The sequence below is a fragment of the Typopeltis vanoorti genome, chromosome 25 (assembly GCF_054136105.1).
Source record: "Typopeltis vanoorti isolate ZY-2024b chromosome 25, IOZ_Tvanoo_1.0, whole genome shotgun sequence".
Lineage (NCBI taxonomy): Eukaryota > Metazoa > Arthropoda > Arachnida > Uropygi > Thelyphonidae > Typopeltis > Typopeltis vanoorti.
Genome location: NC_143573.1, coordinates 55,701,779 through 55,715,784, shown reverse-complemented (window position 1 = coordinate 55,715,784; position 14,006 = coordinate 55,701,779). Strand labels below are relative to the sequence as shown.

The 14,006-nt window shown below is 37.4% G+C and overlaps 1 protein-coding gene across 1 annotated transcript in view; it reads right to left on the bottom strand.

The window, feature by feature from the left end:
• The window catches only part of LOC150092758 (low-density lipoprotein receptor-related protein 2-like), a 599,453-nt gene that overhangs the window by 383,344 nt on the left and 202,103 nt on the right, over window positions 1-14,006 (bottom strand). Inside the window, exons 7-8 of the mRNA XM_090414271.1 lie at window positions 13,822-13,944; window positions 13,477-13,698 (exon numbers count right to left, since the gene is read on the bottom strand). Coding sequence (XP_090270397.1) covers window positions 13,477-13,698; window positions 13,822-13,944 — 345 coding nt within the window. The remainder of the gene's footprint in view (window positions 1-13,476; window positions 13,699-13,821; window positions 13,945-14,006) is intronic.

The window sequence follows — 14,006 nt, the reverse complement described above, 5'->3', positions numbered from 1 at the left end:
GATGTTTACACACAGAAAAGTGTCTTCTTCATGAAGCATTAGTATATTGTGTTTAATTTCAGGAATCATGCGAAACCATGAAATAATTAGTCTGTAACAGGAATAAATGCAAAAATATTTCATGGATGTGCACTTCACACCTAGCACACCCTGAATATATGCTCCTGATAAATATATATATATATATAGATAGATAGATTCAGAGCAGTTGATTTTTCTGTTTATAATTAGTATGGGCAACTATAGCGACGGCGAAGACTGTATACACCCGGATACTTCAAAATGTTATGCTTAATTTTTACGGGTCAAAGCCAAGATTGAAGCTTCATCATCATCATCTTCCTTATACCCTCTTTTACCTTGCAGTGTCGAGGGTCCATTGATCATCGGACCTCACTCCGTTTACAGGATAAGGTGGTCAGCCTTATGCCCCGGTGTATCCTATGACCTGTAGTGTTGAGTTCTCAAGGCCAGTTTGCCTGCATTGCGGGATGAAAAACCCCAGAATAAACTGGGGAAAAAACCCTGCTGTCCACGCCCAAGACTGGCTAACTTGGCTATGGCTGAGGAAGATCCTACAGCTCCTCATGTCACCGACGGGAATCGAACCTAGGACACTCCTTCCCCAGGCATATGGTTGCGAAGTGCATAGCCACTAGGCTAACCGCGCGGCTTTGTTAATTATTATTATCCAGGCCTCCATGGAGTCAAAAGCTTCATCGTGGGAGATCGTTTCTGTAGAAAACACAAAGTTTATCATACCACTCCTTGAACCCATTGACCGTTCCTGTTCTAACCACTCTCAGGCAATGCATTCCACGGTTCCACCACCCTCCATGCAAAGAAACCACTCCTCATCCTCTTGCTCACAGCCTCCTTTCGTAACTTCCAGGGATGGCCCCTTGTCATCACTCCTTCCCGCTGTTCAACCAAGCAAAAGAACTCCCCAATTTCTACCCTGTAACTGCCTCTCAACAATTTAAAAGTCTCGATCATATCACCTCTCCTTCTTCTATCCACCAAACTCTGCAGTCCACATTCCTCCAGTCGATCCTCATAACTGACATTGTACAGTCTTGAAACCATCTCTGTACCCTTTTCACAGTTAATTTATCCCTTTCAAATCCTGGAGACCAAACCTGAGAACAATAGTCTAAGTGTGGTCTGATCAGGGTCTTATACAACGGAATGATATCTTTTTTTATCTCTGCAGGTCAGTGTCCTTCTCAGTATTGCAGCAATCCTCTGGATTACATTCACCACCATTGCAATATCGCCCTGAATTTCAGTTTTCTATCAATCATCAACCCCAGATCTCGTCTCCCATACTTCCTCCAGAAGAGCTCCTCCAATCGACTATGCATCCTCCCATCAATGGTTCCCAAACTTCAAGACTTTGCATTTTGCTGCATTAAACCGACACCTCCATTCATTTTCCCATCTGTCTATTTTATTCAAATCCTCTTGCAGGCTGCCACATCTGCACTATTACTGATAACCCTTCCCAACTTCAAGTCATCCACAAACAACTGAATATTTCCTTGCAATCCATTGACAATGTCATTGATATAGGAGTGAATAAGGTGCAAATCTTATATATTTTGAGGATATTTGCCAATTTGTTAGAAAGAAAGCTGACATTCGAAAAGGTGATATAACCTTTCACATCATTACTCTCGCTGGCAAGGTATGTAGGAGGATTTAGAAATCAACTGTTTACATTAACTATTCTACTGAGAAACTGACAATAGCAGCTTTAATTCTATGGCAATCTCCCTTAATTGCTGATAAGAGTAACACACATAGGTTCCTGAAGTAGAAATAAATTATTTTTTCTGATTCCATCAAAATCCACTATACTCTCAGTAAACTGGGATACAACCAAAATCATTTACAAATGGCATAATGAACTTGATAGAAAAAGCTTAGAATGAACAGAAATTACACTAAACACTGTTCACCTTAATGTCAATCTCAGCCACATCCTTTCTGAATGTTATTCCTCTGCTATTCAGCTATGGCAGTTGCGAGACCATGTCCTCATGATTGAGAATAACAATTCATTCTAATTTGAGCAATCTGTTAATAATTAGAATGTACACAAGTAATATGTTTAATGTATTTCTTTTTTTTTTTTTCTTCTATGTATTATGCACCCAAAGAAGTCTTCTAGAAAGACAAACTACTACTGCCTTTGGAAATAAATTAGTTATTTTCCATTTTAACATTTGGCTATATAGTCAGATAAGTTCTTTTCCTAAAACATGTACAATAGCTGTCCTAATATGAAAGCCTTCATGATAAGGCTACCTATAGAAGTTATCAGAGATTTACAAAATACATTATAGAGGATTGCTCTTTTATAAACAGGTTAGTGTTCCTCAAATGTTCTTAGTTTACAACATATTCCCAAAGTTCATTAGTTTTAAAGAAACCATCAAGACTGAATGAGCAAAGAGGATTTATTATAAAGATAAATGAGACCTTCTCCAAAAAACAAATTTTGACATTGACACTGTGCATTAAGAATATGTTTACCTCTCAAGCCACCAACATTCAGAACAGAAATAAATTTAAATTAGAAAATTTAATGCTTTCAAAGTGGAACAAGAGAAGTTAACTACAGGGTGGCCATAAAATAACTTTCCCTCTTTGGAGGCATCTGTAGCTAAAACCACTATGAGACCAAATTTTATATTGGAATTTTGAAGGCATGGGGAGATGATTTCTGCAAAAAAAAAGATTTAGTACCAAAAGTCGCCAGTAGGGGGAATTTTTGGTGCTGGCGGAGCTGAAAGCAGTCAAATATTTGCAGTAAACGCAGGTAAAAAGGATTATGGAAATGTTACTGTGCGTACGTGACAGCAGCACCACCATTTCCACTTAAAAAGGGATTGGGAATGTTCAGGCAGTTATTTGAATGACTGACGAATTGTGCTCAATATGCATCCTACCTTGCCTCAGTGTGCTTTACTTGTTAAGTTGTTTTACCTTAAACAGTGCAATGCCATAGCGGCCCTTCGGGAATTTAGAAGGCTTCATAACTTGCATACAGGTGCTTTGTCAGCTGTAGCACTGAGAGCAATGATTAAGAAGTTTGAAGAAACTGGATCACTAGGAGTTAGACCTAGCAGAGGACGGAAAGCAGTGCAAGAAGAGACAGTGACAGACGTTGCTATTGCGGTGTTCGACAACACAGGGACCAGCACTGGTCCAAGCGCTTGTGCCATAGCTCGCAAACTTGATATGGCTTATGGTACAGTCTGGAAAATCTTATGGAAAATGCTTCACTTCTATCCGTATAAGTTCAGTCATGTGCAAGTACTAACTACCGCAGATTATGATAAGAGCATGTCCTTCGCATTAACGTTTCTTGCCCGAATGGAGGTCGACAATGACTGGCCTTGGATAATATTGTGGGGTGATGAGGCTCATTTTTATCTGAATGGGTCAGTCAACACTCATAACTGCAGAATTTGGGCATCTGAACATCCCCAAGCGATCCAGCAAGTACCACTCCAAAAGTAACCATGTGGTGTGTGGCTTCACAGCTGATTTCATAATAGGACCATACTTTTTTTGAGCATATTACCCCTACAGGTCCTGTAACCTGCTCCATTAATGGAGAGATTTATCAACGAATGCTGGAAAATTTTGTCATTCCTGCATTGCAGCAAAGACAATGTTTGGACCCCATAATTTTTATGCAGGATGGAGTATAGCCACACATTGAACATTCAGTACGGCACCTTTTATGCTAGCATTTCAGTAATGAGAGGGTTATCAGTCAGTTCTTTCCGATGGCATGGCCACCTCGATCCCCCAGACATCGCTCCATGTGACTTTTGGCCGTGGGGGTATTTGAAATCCATTGTGTATGTTGATGGTGTTCCCAACTTGCATGTCTCGAAAGTGAACATACAATGGACTGATATGAACATCCAATCCAACTCCTTACGCTCAGCTGTAGAGCATGTCGCACACTGGATGCAATTTGTTGTACACAAGAAAGGGCAGCACATTGAAAATCGTGTATGTGGTCCAGGGGACCCTGATTCTGATGAAAAAAAAGATTATTTCCGGAGAGTTCAATCACTACATTAATTTCTGTGTCTCTCGCAAGTTGTTTTAGTTTAATTATTATTATTCTTATTATCATTGTAATGCACCACATATCCAGCTGGAATGAGTGACGCAGCTGTCGCTTACACCGTCGAAATGTTATTATTCCATTTTATTTGCCTTTAATGTAATTATCCATTTGTTTTTGGCTCTGCCAGCATGAAAATTTCCCCTATCGATGACTTTTGGTACTAAATCCTTTTTTTCGCGGAAATCATCTCCCCATGCCTTCAAAAGTCTCGATATAAAATTTGATCTCATTCCGTTTATTGGTTTTAGCTACAGATGCCCCCAAAGAGGGAAAGTTATTTTATGGCCACCCTGTAGAAAGACAAAACTAGTATATAGTCAGATAAGTTATTTTCACATCATCCGCAGTCCTTCTCAGTATTGCAGCAATCCTCTGGGTTACCTTCATCACCATTGCAATATGATCTCTGAATTTCAGTTTTCTATCAATCATCAATCTCAGATCTCTCGTCTCCCCTACTTCCTCCAGTATAGCTCCTCCAAAGACATTATAGAGGAGCTATAATAAGTCTAGTTACCATCATCAAACACAGAAACACATTCTCAGCAAGAGTTTTAACTTTGCAATTTCATCTCGTAGTATTCCTAAAGAACTTTTATTATCAAAAATTGGAAATGCTGCTTCTTTCCTTCCACTGTGTGAAAGACAAAGTAGACTGTATGGATTTCTCAAAAATGGTACAGTGCCATGAATGCAATATGTATGTGTGGGAAGATCTCGCAAATATTTATGAAACAGGTAGAATAAGAGAAAAGAACGAGAATGGGTATGAAGGAAATGCGATATTCTGATGTTAGATGTTTAAAATAGAAGTTTAAATAATTTAAATACGACTAGGGAACATGATGTCATAATTGACAGAAGAAGATTGTGCAAAAATTCAGAGACTTCATGTGAAAATGATAGCATGACAAAAAATGACTGATGATAAAGGGGGTGATAATCTATACAATGTTAAAAATCAGAGCGAAATTAATAATAAAGTAGTCAATAATATTAAAAAACAGAGTGCAATTAACAGTAAGGCGGTGAGTGACGATGGTGAACAAGCTTGTGTAACAAACTATAAAATAGCGAGAATCAATGATGATAGAAAAAAAGATGCAAGATTTGAAGGCTGAGTTGATAAAGATGAGGCAGAATAAAATGAAGGGAACTGTAAATATGTATAGAAGAGTGAAGAAGGTAAAAACAAACTATGTCAGTATGAAAATGGTAACGAAAGACCTGTAAACAGTGTTGTATGGCAATTAGATTATTAGAGGTGTGATAAATGAGAAGATACATAAGGATTGTTTTCCTGGAGGTAAAATGAATAGAGAGGTTGAGGCATTTGATATGAGTACTAAGCAAGCAAAGACATTGAAGTGGTAGTAGGAACAATTGACTTGATTGGGAACAAGGAGAATGAAAGATTGGATATTGGAGATTGCCGAGAACAATAAAAGATAACAGTGTGATTGGAAAGGTAGTCTGTGTGTTGCCCAGGTATGACAGTGATGAGATGTGGCAGAAAGCAAGAATTATGAATGATATTGTAAACAGAAATGTGGGAAGAGAAAGGAGTGCAGTTTGAATTGAACTGTATAAGAGTGATGGACTGCGTTTTGAATGGTTTAGGTGCGAGTCATTTGGAGAGACAGCTGCTGGAAGGGAGAATAATGAGTGCAGACAATGAATCTGAGCAATAAGAAGTGATGTGAAACAGTGTGACAGTAAGGAAGGAGAGATCAAAGTGGTGCTCATGAATGAAGATTTGGATAGCATGAGTGTAGAGACTAAGAGAACAAGTATGCAAGACAATCAGGTAAATGGGGAGACTCAGGGTGGACAGTGAATCACAGTGTGAGAAATGTTGATGCTCCAAGAGGATGTGAATGCATGCATAGACAAAAAAGAGACCTGGGAAGTAGGAAAAACAGTTGGATTTAAAGAAGATTCAAGGATGATTAAGGAGAAAAAGAAATGGCTCACGGAAAGTATGGAGAAGTCACAACTAATGAGTAATATCAGAGATACTTGCTATAGATCGAGGAATGTGCTGTTATGTTTCTCTATGAATGCTAGAAGTATCCTAGCTGTAATATAGATGGAAGGGTATGATGTATTTTGTGAAGATAAAAAGGGAGGTGGAGTGCTATTGATGATAAAAAAAGAGTTATGTCTATACAAAGTAGAGATGCATGGGGGAAACAGTCGTAATGGTTTTTAGGCAGTATGGTATGAGAGAGAGATGAATAGAATGAAATGCTTCATTCTATTCTGGATGTTCCTATAGAATTAATAATGTGGAGGATAGTGACCAGGAAATGTATAAGCAAATTAGCCAATGAAATGGGGAAAAGGGTGAGCACATTATGGGTGATTTTAATTACATCAATATAGATTGGGATGATGAGGTAGCAAATGCATATGATGAAAATAAGTTTCTTGAGTTTTGAGGGAAAACTAGTTCAGGCAATATGTAACTGAGGGTACATGAGGATTAAGAGTTTGGGATTTGATCATATCATCAGAGGATGTTATTATAAATGAGATGTCAAATCTCCCTCCAGTTGGTGAGAATGACCGTGAAGTGATTATCTTGGTGGTTGCCAACCACGTGAGGACTTCTGTGAGAAAAGGATATATACATGAAACTACAAGGCTGGTGATTATGAGAAACCTAGGACACAGCTTGCAGCTGTGGCATGGAATGAGAAGTTGGGTGGAGAGGATATCAATGCTGCTTGGGTGATATTCAAGAACTATCTAGTAGAAGCAATATCTAAATGTATTCCAAAGGTCAGAAGGTTAATTACGTAGGATGCAAAATGGATGAGTAAAGAGATTAAGCATACAATACAGAGAAAAAAAAAGACATTATGGAGGTAAGGAGTGGTAATAATCAATTTCATGAGGAATACAAAGAACAGGGAAGGATGGTGACTCAGATGCTAAGGGTAACAAAAGAGTTCAGCATGAGCAGCAGTTAGCTAATGAAGCAAAAAAAAAAAAAAAAATCCTGGAGAGTTCTTTCGATATGTAGCTAGTCAAAAAAAGAATGATTATGGTAGGATAGCAATGATCAGAGAAAATACTATAAGGATAACTGCTGCAGAGGATATAGTTGAGATATTTAATGAGTAGTTCATAAAGATCTTTCATCCTTGTTAATGTGACAACATGGAGAGTTTGAGAGTAGCAGATAAGGAGGAAGTGACTGATTGTGAGTGAGAAAGAAGTATATGGGAAATTAAGCAAACTTGATATTAATAAGGCTGTAGGACTTGATGATATATCACTGCAAATTTTCAATGAATGTACCAAGGAGTTGACATCTGCCTTGACATATTTAACTGGATGAAGTTCCAAAGAAGTGGAAGAAAGGCAAGTACTGCTTCATAAAGGAGATAACAGAATACAAGTATCAAATCATAGGCCAATGTGTGTTTCAGGGTTGTGGTTAAAGTGTTGGAAAGACTGGTGATAATCAGGATCCAGAATTGTTATCTTTAAGTTATCCACCATCACCCCCATGATCTCTTATTTCTTGAACCTCCAGCAATATATCTCCATCAAGAGTAAATTCTATATTCCATCTTTGTTTTCCAGATTTTAAAACCTTACATTTCACAATATTAAACTGGCTGGTATCCCCACTCATGTGCCCCATTCAATGAGTCGATTCAAACCCACTTTGTAAGGCCCAAGATTTACTCTACTCCTCATAGTTTGTCTCAATTAGGTTGCCAACAATGGTATTATCTTTAATTTATTTTGCTAAAGGGATGCGATGTTTTAATAATCTACTTACTTAATCCAATAAGGTGACAGCAACATTGGATGGATGCAGGAGATGAATACACACTATAATACATAGAAGTTTTTTCATAGATTGCTGCATGATAAATTGATAGTCAAACTAGGGTAAACATGACTGGATATTAGCTGTCTGACAGATATCGACAGTTATGTATTGGGAAGCAATATCCCATAAGAGGAAAGTCACTAGTGGATTTCCTCTTCTGGGGAGGGGGGGGGAGAGGAGAAGTCCCTAGTGGTGTGCCTCAAGGATCTCTTTTAGGGACATTACTCTTTAACCTGTACATTAATTATATTGGGGAAGATTGGAATGGGGATATACAGCTATTTGCAGATGATGTAAAATTGGGACGAACTATGAAGAGTAAAGTAGATCTTGGGCCTTACAAGTAGGCTCGAATAGACTCACTGAATGGGGCCCATGAGTGGGGATACCAGCCAGTTTAATATTGTGAAATGTAAGGTTTTAAAATCTGGAAAACAAAGATGGAATATAGAATTTATTCTTGATGGAGATATATTGCTGGAGGTTCAAGAAATAAGAGATCATGTGATGATGATGGATGATAATGATGTACTGTCTATGGTGTGGCTGTAATTCCCCATATTATGAACAAACAGAGAGGACACATTGCCAAAATTGTGAGGACGATTCAACAAATTCTGCCAATGATGCAGAGGGAATTGATTCGAAGAAGTAAGGAGATTCTGGTTTCATTGCATAAGGTTCTGATTAGGCCACACTGCACAGATTTGGTCACCTGGTTTTCAAAAGGATCAAGAGATGCTGGAGAGGATCCAGAGGCAATAGACCAAAACAGTTTCTGATCTCTGGAATGTTAAATATGAAGAAAGGTTGATACAAAGCAATTTGCAGAGTCTAGTGGATAGTAGGAAGAGGGGTGATATGATAGAGATGTACACGTCAGTAAGCAGTTGTTATAGGATTAACGTTGAAGAGGCTTTTCACAAAATGGTGGAAGATTCTGAGAGAAGAAGAGGTCATTTCTGGAAGCTGTATAAGTAGGGAGAGTTGTAAATGAATGGAATGCACTGCCTGAGAGTGTAGTGTCTGCAGAGAATTTGAATGTGTTTAGAGCACAGTATGATGAGCTGTGTGTATAACAAAAGGGACCTGCTAGATGAATCTGTGACTCCATGGGGTTTTAGGATAATAATAATAAAATCTCCATCTACAGAAAGCCTACACATACCAACAGATATCTTCATGCTTAGTTCCATGGTTATCCAGCTCAAAAGTTTGGTATGAATTCTACTTTAGGAACCTGTGCACATACTCTCATCAGTGATTAAGAAAAGATTACCAAATAATTAGAGCTGCTTTTATAAATTTTTCAGAATAGTCCTTACAAAGACCATAAACTGTGGATTTCTAAACTCTTATGTAATCCTCTTATATGCCATGCCAAAGAGATTAATGATATGAAAGATTACATCACCATTACTTATATCAGCTTGATTTTAAAAACCCGGCAAAAATCCAGAAGAAATATAAGATTTGTACCTCATTCATCCCCTTAACAAAGCTTCAATCCTGGTTTCGACCAGTAAAACATAAACATAACAATTTCAAGTATCCAGGTGTGTACTGTTTTTGGTGTGGCTGTAATTCTCCATATTGAATTGTGATATAACCTTTCACATCATTACTCTCTTTGGCATGGTATGAGGAGGATTAAAGAAGAGTTCAGAAATTGACTGTTTACGTTAACTATTCTACTGAGAAACTGATAACAACAGCTTTAATTCTTTGGCAATCTCTCTTAATAGCTGATAAGAGTACATACATAGGTTCTTAAAGTAGAAATAAATTAATTCTTCTGATTCCAATGACCATAAGTCCACCATACACTCAGTAAACTGGAATAGATCCAAAATCATTTATATATATATATATAAATGATTTTGATATTTATGATTACCTTGAAAGAAAAAACTTAGAATCAACAGAAATTGAACTAAATCCTGTTCACTTATGAACCTTAGCCACAACCTTTCTGACTGTTACTTCTCTGCTATTCAGCTAGAGTAGTCATGAGATCATTTCCTCATGCACAAGAACAACAACAAAGCTAGTCTGCGAATTCATTCTAAGGTGAGCAATCCGTTAATAATTTAGAACTTTGATGAGGTAATGTTTCTATGTATCTCTTTTTATCTTCTATACATTATTCACCTGATGAAGTCTTCTAGAAAGATGTAACTGGTATTGCATTTGGAAAAATAGTTATTTTCTATCTTAATCTTAGTATTCAGCTATATAGTCATATCATTTATTTTTCTAAACAAAAAAAAAAATATATATATATATATATACACACACACACACACACACACACACACACATACATGAGAGTGGTCTGAAACTTTCTCGACCTTGACCATACAGGGCAACACTAGCATCCATGTGAAATTGCAAGTCACTCATTCTATCAAGTAGTTTGTTTTATACAGCTGTCTGAAGCAAAAGTGATGTCCGTATCCCTTTAAATGGATGAAATTGAGTATCGTGCAGTTATAAAATTCTTTGTAAAAGATGGTTTAACACCAAAAGAAATTCATTCCAAGTTCATAAACGTTTAAGGACACTCTTCTCCTTTGTTTTCTACAATTAAGAAATGGGCTGCCAAGTTTAAACATGGCTGTATCATCTTCAAGGCTGGTACGGCCATGTTTAAATTCGACAGTCCATTTCTTAATTGTCAAAAACAAAGGAGAAGAGTGCCCATAAACTTTTCCCAACGAGTGTAACAACACCAGAAATCATTGATCAAGTGCACGGTATGGTATTGGATGACCAGTGCATCAAAGTGCATGAAATTGTTGAGACTATTGGCATTTCAAAAGAACATGTAGGATATATTTTGCATGAAGAATTGCAAATGAAAAAGCTCTGCGCAAGATGGGTGCCACGCTTGCTCACAGCAGGTCAAAAACACACTCGCATGAAAATCTCTGAACAGTGCTTGGAGTGTTTTAACAAGAATAAAACTGATTTGTGCGTCGATTTATTACTATGGATGAGACTTGGATTCACCATTATACACCAGAATCCAAACGGTAGTCAAAACAGTGGACAGAAGCCGGTTGTTCAGTGCCAAAGACAAAGTTGGTTCCATTAGCAGGAAAAGTAATGGCACTGGTGTTTTGGAATGCTAAAGGCATTTTGTTTATTACCATGAAAAGGCTAAAACAATAACTGGGGAATATTATCCTGATTTAAAGATACTAGACGAAAAAATTTGTGAGAGAAGACCCAGTTTGCAGAAGGAAAAAAATCACCTTTCATCAGGACAATGCATCTGCCCACAAAGGTGTTTTGGCAACAGGAAAATTAAAGGATCTGCACTATGAATTGTTGGAACATCCACCCTATTCCTCAGATTTGGCTCCCTCTGAATTCTACCTCTTTCCAAAATTAAAATCCTTCCCCACTGGTCAGAATTTTTCTTCGAATCAAGAGGTGATTTAGGGCACTGTAGAAGGGTATTTTGCAGATCTTACTGAGAACCACTACAGGGAGGGGATAATGGCTGGAGCATCGCTGGAATAAATGTATTAAGTCTTCAGGGAGATTATGTTGAAAAATAAAAATAATTTTGAAATTATAAATTCGTTTTTTCAGACCACCCTCATATATTATTATTATTATTATCCCAAGACCTCATGAAGTCAAATACTCATCTGGGAGGTCCTTTTGTCACACACACACATCTCATCATACCGAGCATTAAACACACTCAAACTCCTTGCAGACACCACACTCTCAGGCAAGGCATTCCAATCATTCACAACTCTGCACGAAAAAAACCTGCCTCTCACTCCCCTACTCACACCCTCTTTATACAGTTTCCAGGGATGACCTCTGGTTCTCCCCTGATCTCCCACTATTCTCTGTAGAACTTCTCCACCGTTGATCTTATAACAACCCCTTACAACTTATAGGTCTTTATCATTTCTCCCCCTCTTCCTCTTCTCCACCAGACTCTGCAAATTACATCTTCTTAATCTTTCCTCATACTCAACATTCCAGAGGTCAGAAACTACCTTAGTCAGTCACCTTTGGACCCTTTCCAACATCTCTTCATCCTTCTGAAAATCCGGTGACCAAATCTGGGCACAATAGTCCATGTGTGGCCTAATCAAAGCCTTATACAACTGAACAAGAATCTCCCTACTTCTACGCGTCAGTGTCATCTGCATCATTCCCAGAAGCCTTTGTGTTGTCTTCACAATTTTGGCAATGTGTCCCTAAAATTTTAGCTTCTTATCCACTATCACTCCCAGATCTCTTATTTCCTCTACCTCCAACAATATATTCTCACCAAGCATAAATTCTGCATCCCATCTTTGTTTTCAAAATTTTAAAACCTTACATTTTGCAACATTGAACTCACATTCCTATTTCCGTGCGCAATCACTCAATTTATTCAAGTCTTCTTGCAAGGTCACAACATTTTCACTACTCTTTATGGTTCGTCCCAACTTGCATCATCTGCAAACAACTGAATATCTCCATCCAAATCGTCACCTATATCATTAATATACAAGTTAAACAGTAATGGCCCCAAAACAGACCCCTGAGGCACTCCACTAGTGACCTTCCTTTTCCTGGATATCACTCCCCCATACACAACTTGTTGATACTTATCAGATAGCTAGTCTCTAATCCAATGCACTAATCTAATATCCAACCCCATATACTCTAGTTTGACTGTCAACTTATCATGAGGTACTCTATCAAAAGCTTTTGCGAAATCCAAGTATATTACTGTGTATCCTTCTCCTCTGTCCAAGGAATCAGTCACTTTATTGTAATAAGTAGATTACTAAAACATGACCTCCCTTTAGCAAATTCATGCTGTCCATCAAAGATTATACCATTGTTGTCTACCCAACTCTGGATCCTAGTTCTCACTACTTCTCCAACAACTTAACCACAACACCTGACACACAGATAGGCCTATAATTTGATGCTTGAGTTCGATCACCTCCTTTATGAAGTGGCACAATCTTGCCCTCCTTCCACTCTTTAGGAACTTGACCAAGTGCAAGACCTGTATTAAGAAAATATGTCAAGGCAGTTGTCAACTCTCTGGCACTTTCCTTCAGAATACGCGGTGATATATTATTAAGTCCCACAGTCTTATTAACATCTAGTTTATGCAACTCCCCAAACACCTCTTGCTAACTTACAGTCAGTCTCTCCTCCCCATCATCAACTGCTCTGAATCTCTCCATGAAGTAACATTCACAAGATTAAAAGATCTTTATGAACTGCTCATTAAGTATCTCCACCACACATTCTGCAACAGCTGTCTTTATACCATTTTTTCCAATCAATGTCATCCTTCCATAATCATTCTTTCTTTTGCTTAGATAAAATTTGCTTATTTTCAGTTGATATAGTAAGTAGTAATTTATCAGAATACATTACACTTTAAAATCTGAATAGTCTGAATAGTGCAAAACATTCTTATTAATTTAAAAATATTCACCTCTATGAATTATAACTTTTGCATTCAAATATCCTAAATTACTTGAAGAAATAAATGATTCATTATTAGAAACTTCTGCCCAAAATACCCTTGGTTCTTCAGGATCATAGTCAACAGAGACAGCATGAGCTGCAGGTATGTATATAGGAAAATATTTGTTTGTTCTCAGCCACAAACCTCTAACTTCATGCAGATTGGTGAAAATTAACAATGGTTCTGGACCTGCAAGTAAACATACAATTATTGCAAATTCTGTTATAATACAGAAACAGTAATTTTTCATATAAAAAAATACTTCATTAAACTTATATGATACATGGAAAAGAAGTTAGGTAAAAAACTTACTGTTAACTTGACAAATGTTGTTTTGCATTGAATATCCTAGTAAGCATGCACACTCATAACTACCTATGATATTTCTGCAAACATGACTACAGAGATCATCAGAAACCATACATTCATCAATATCTAAAATAAAATAATATAACAAAGTCAAACTTGAATCTTAAATAAAACTGAATACCTTTAAA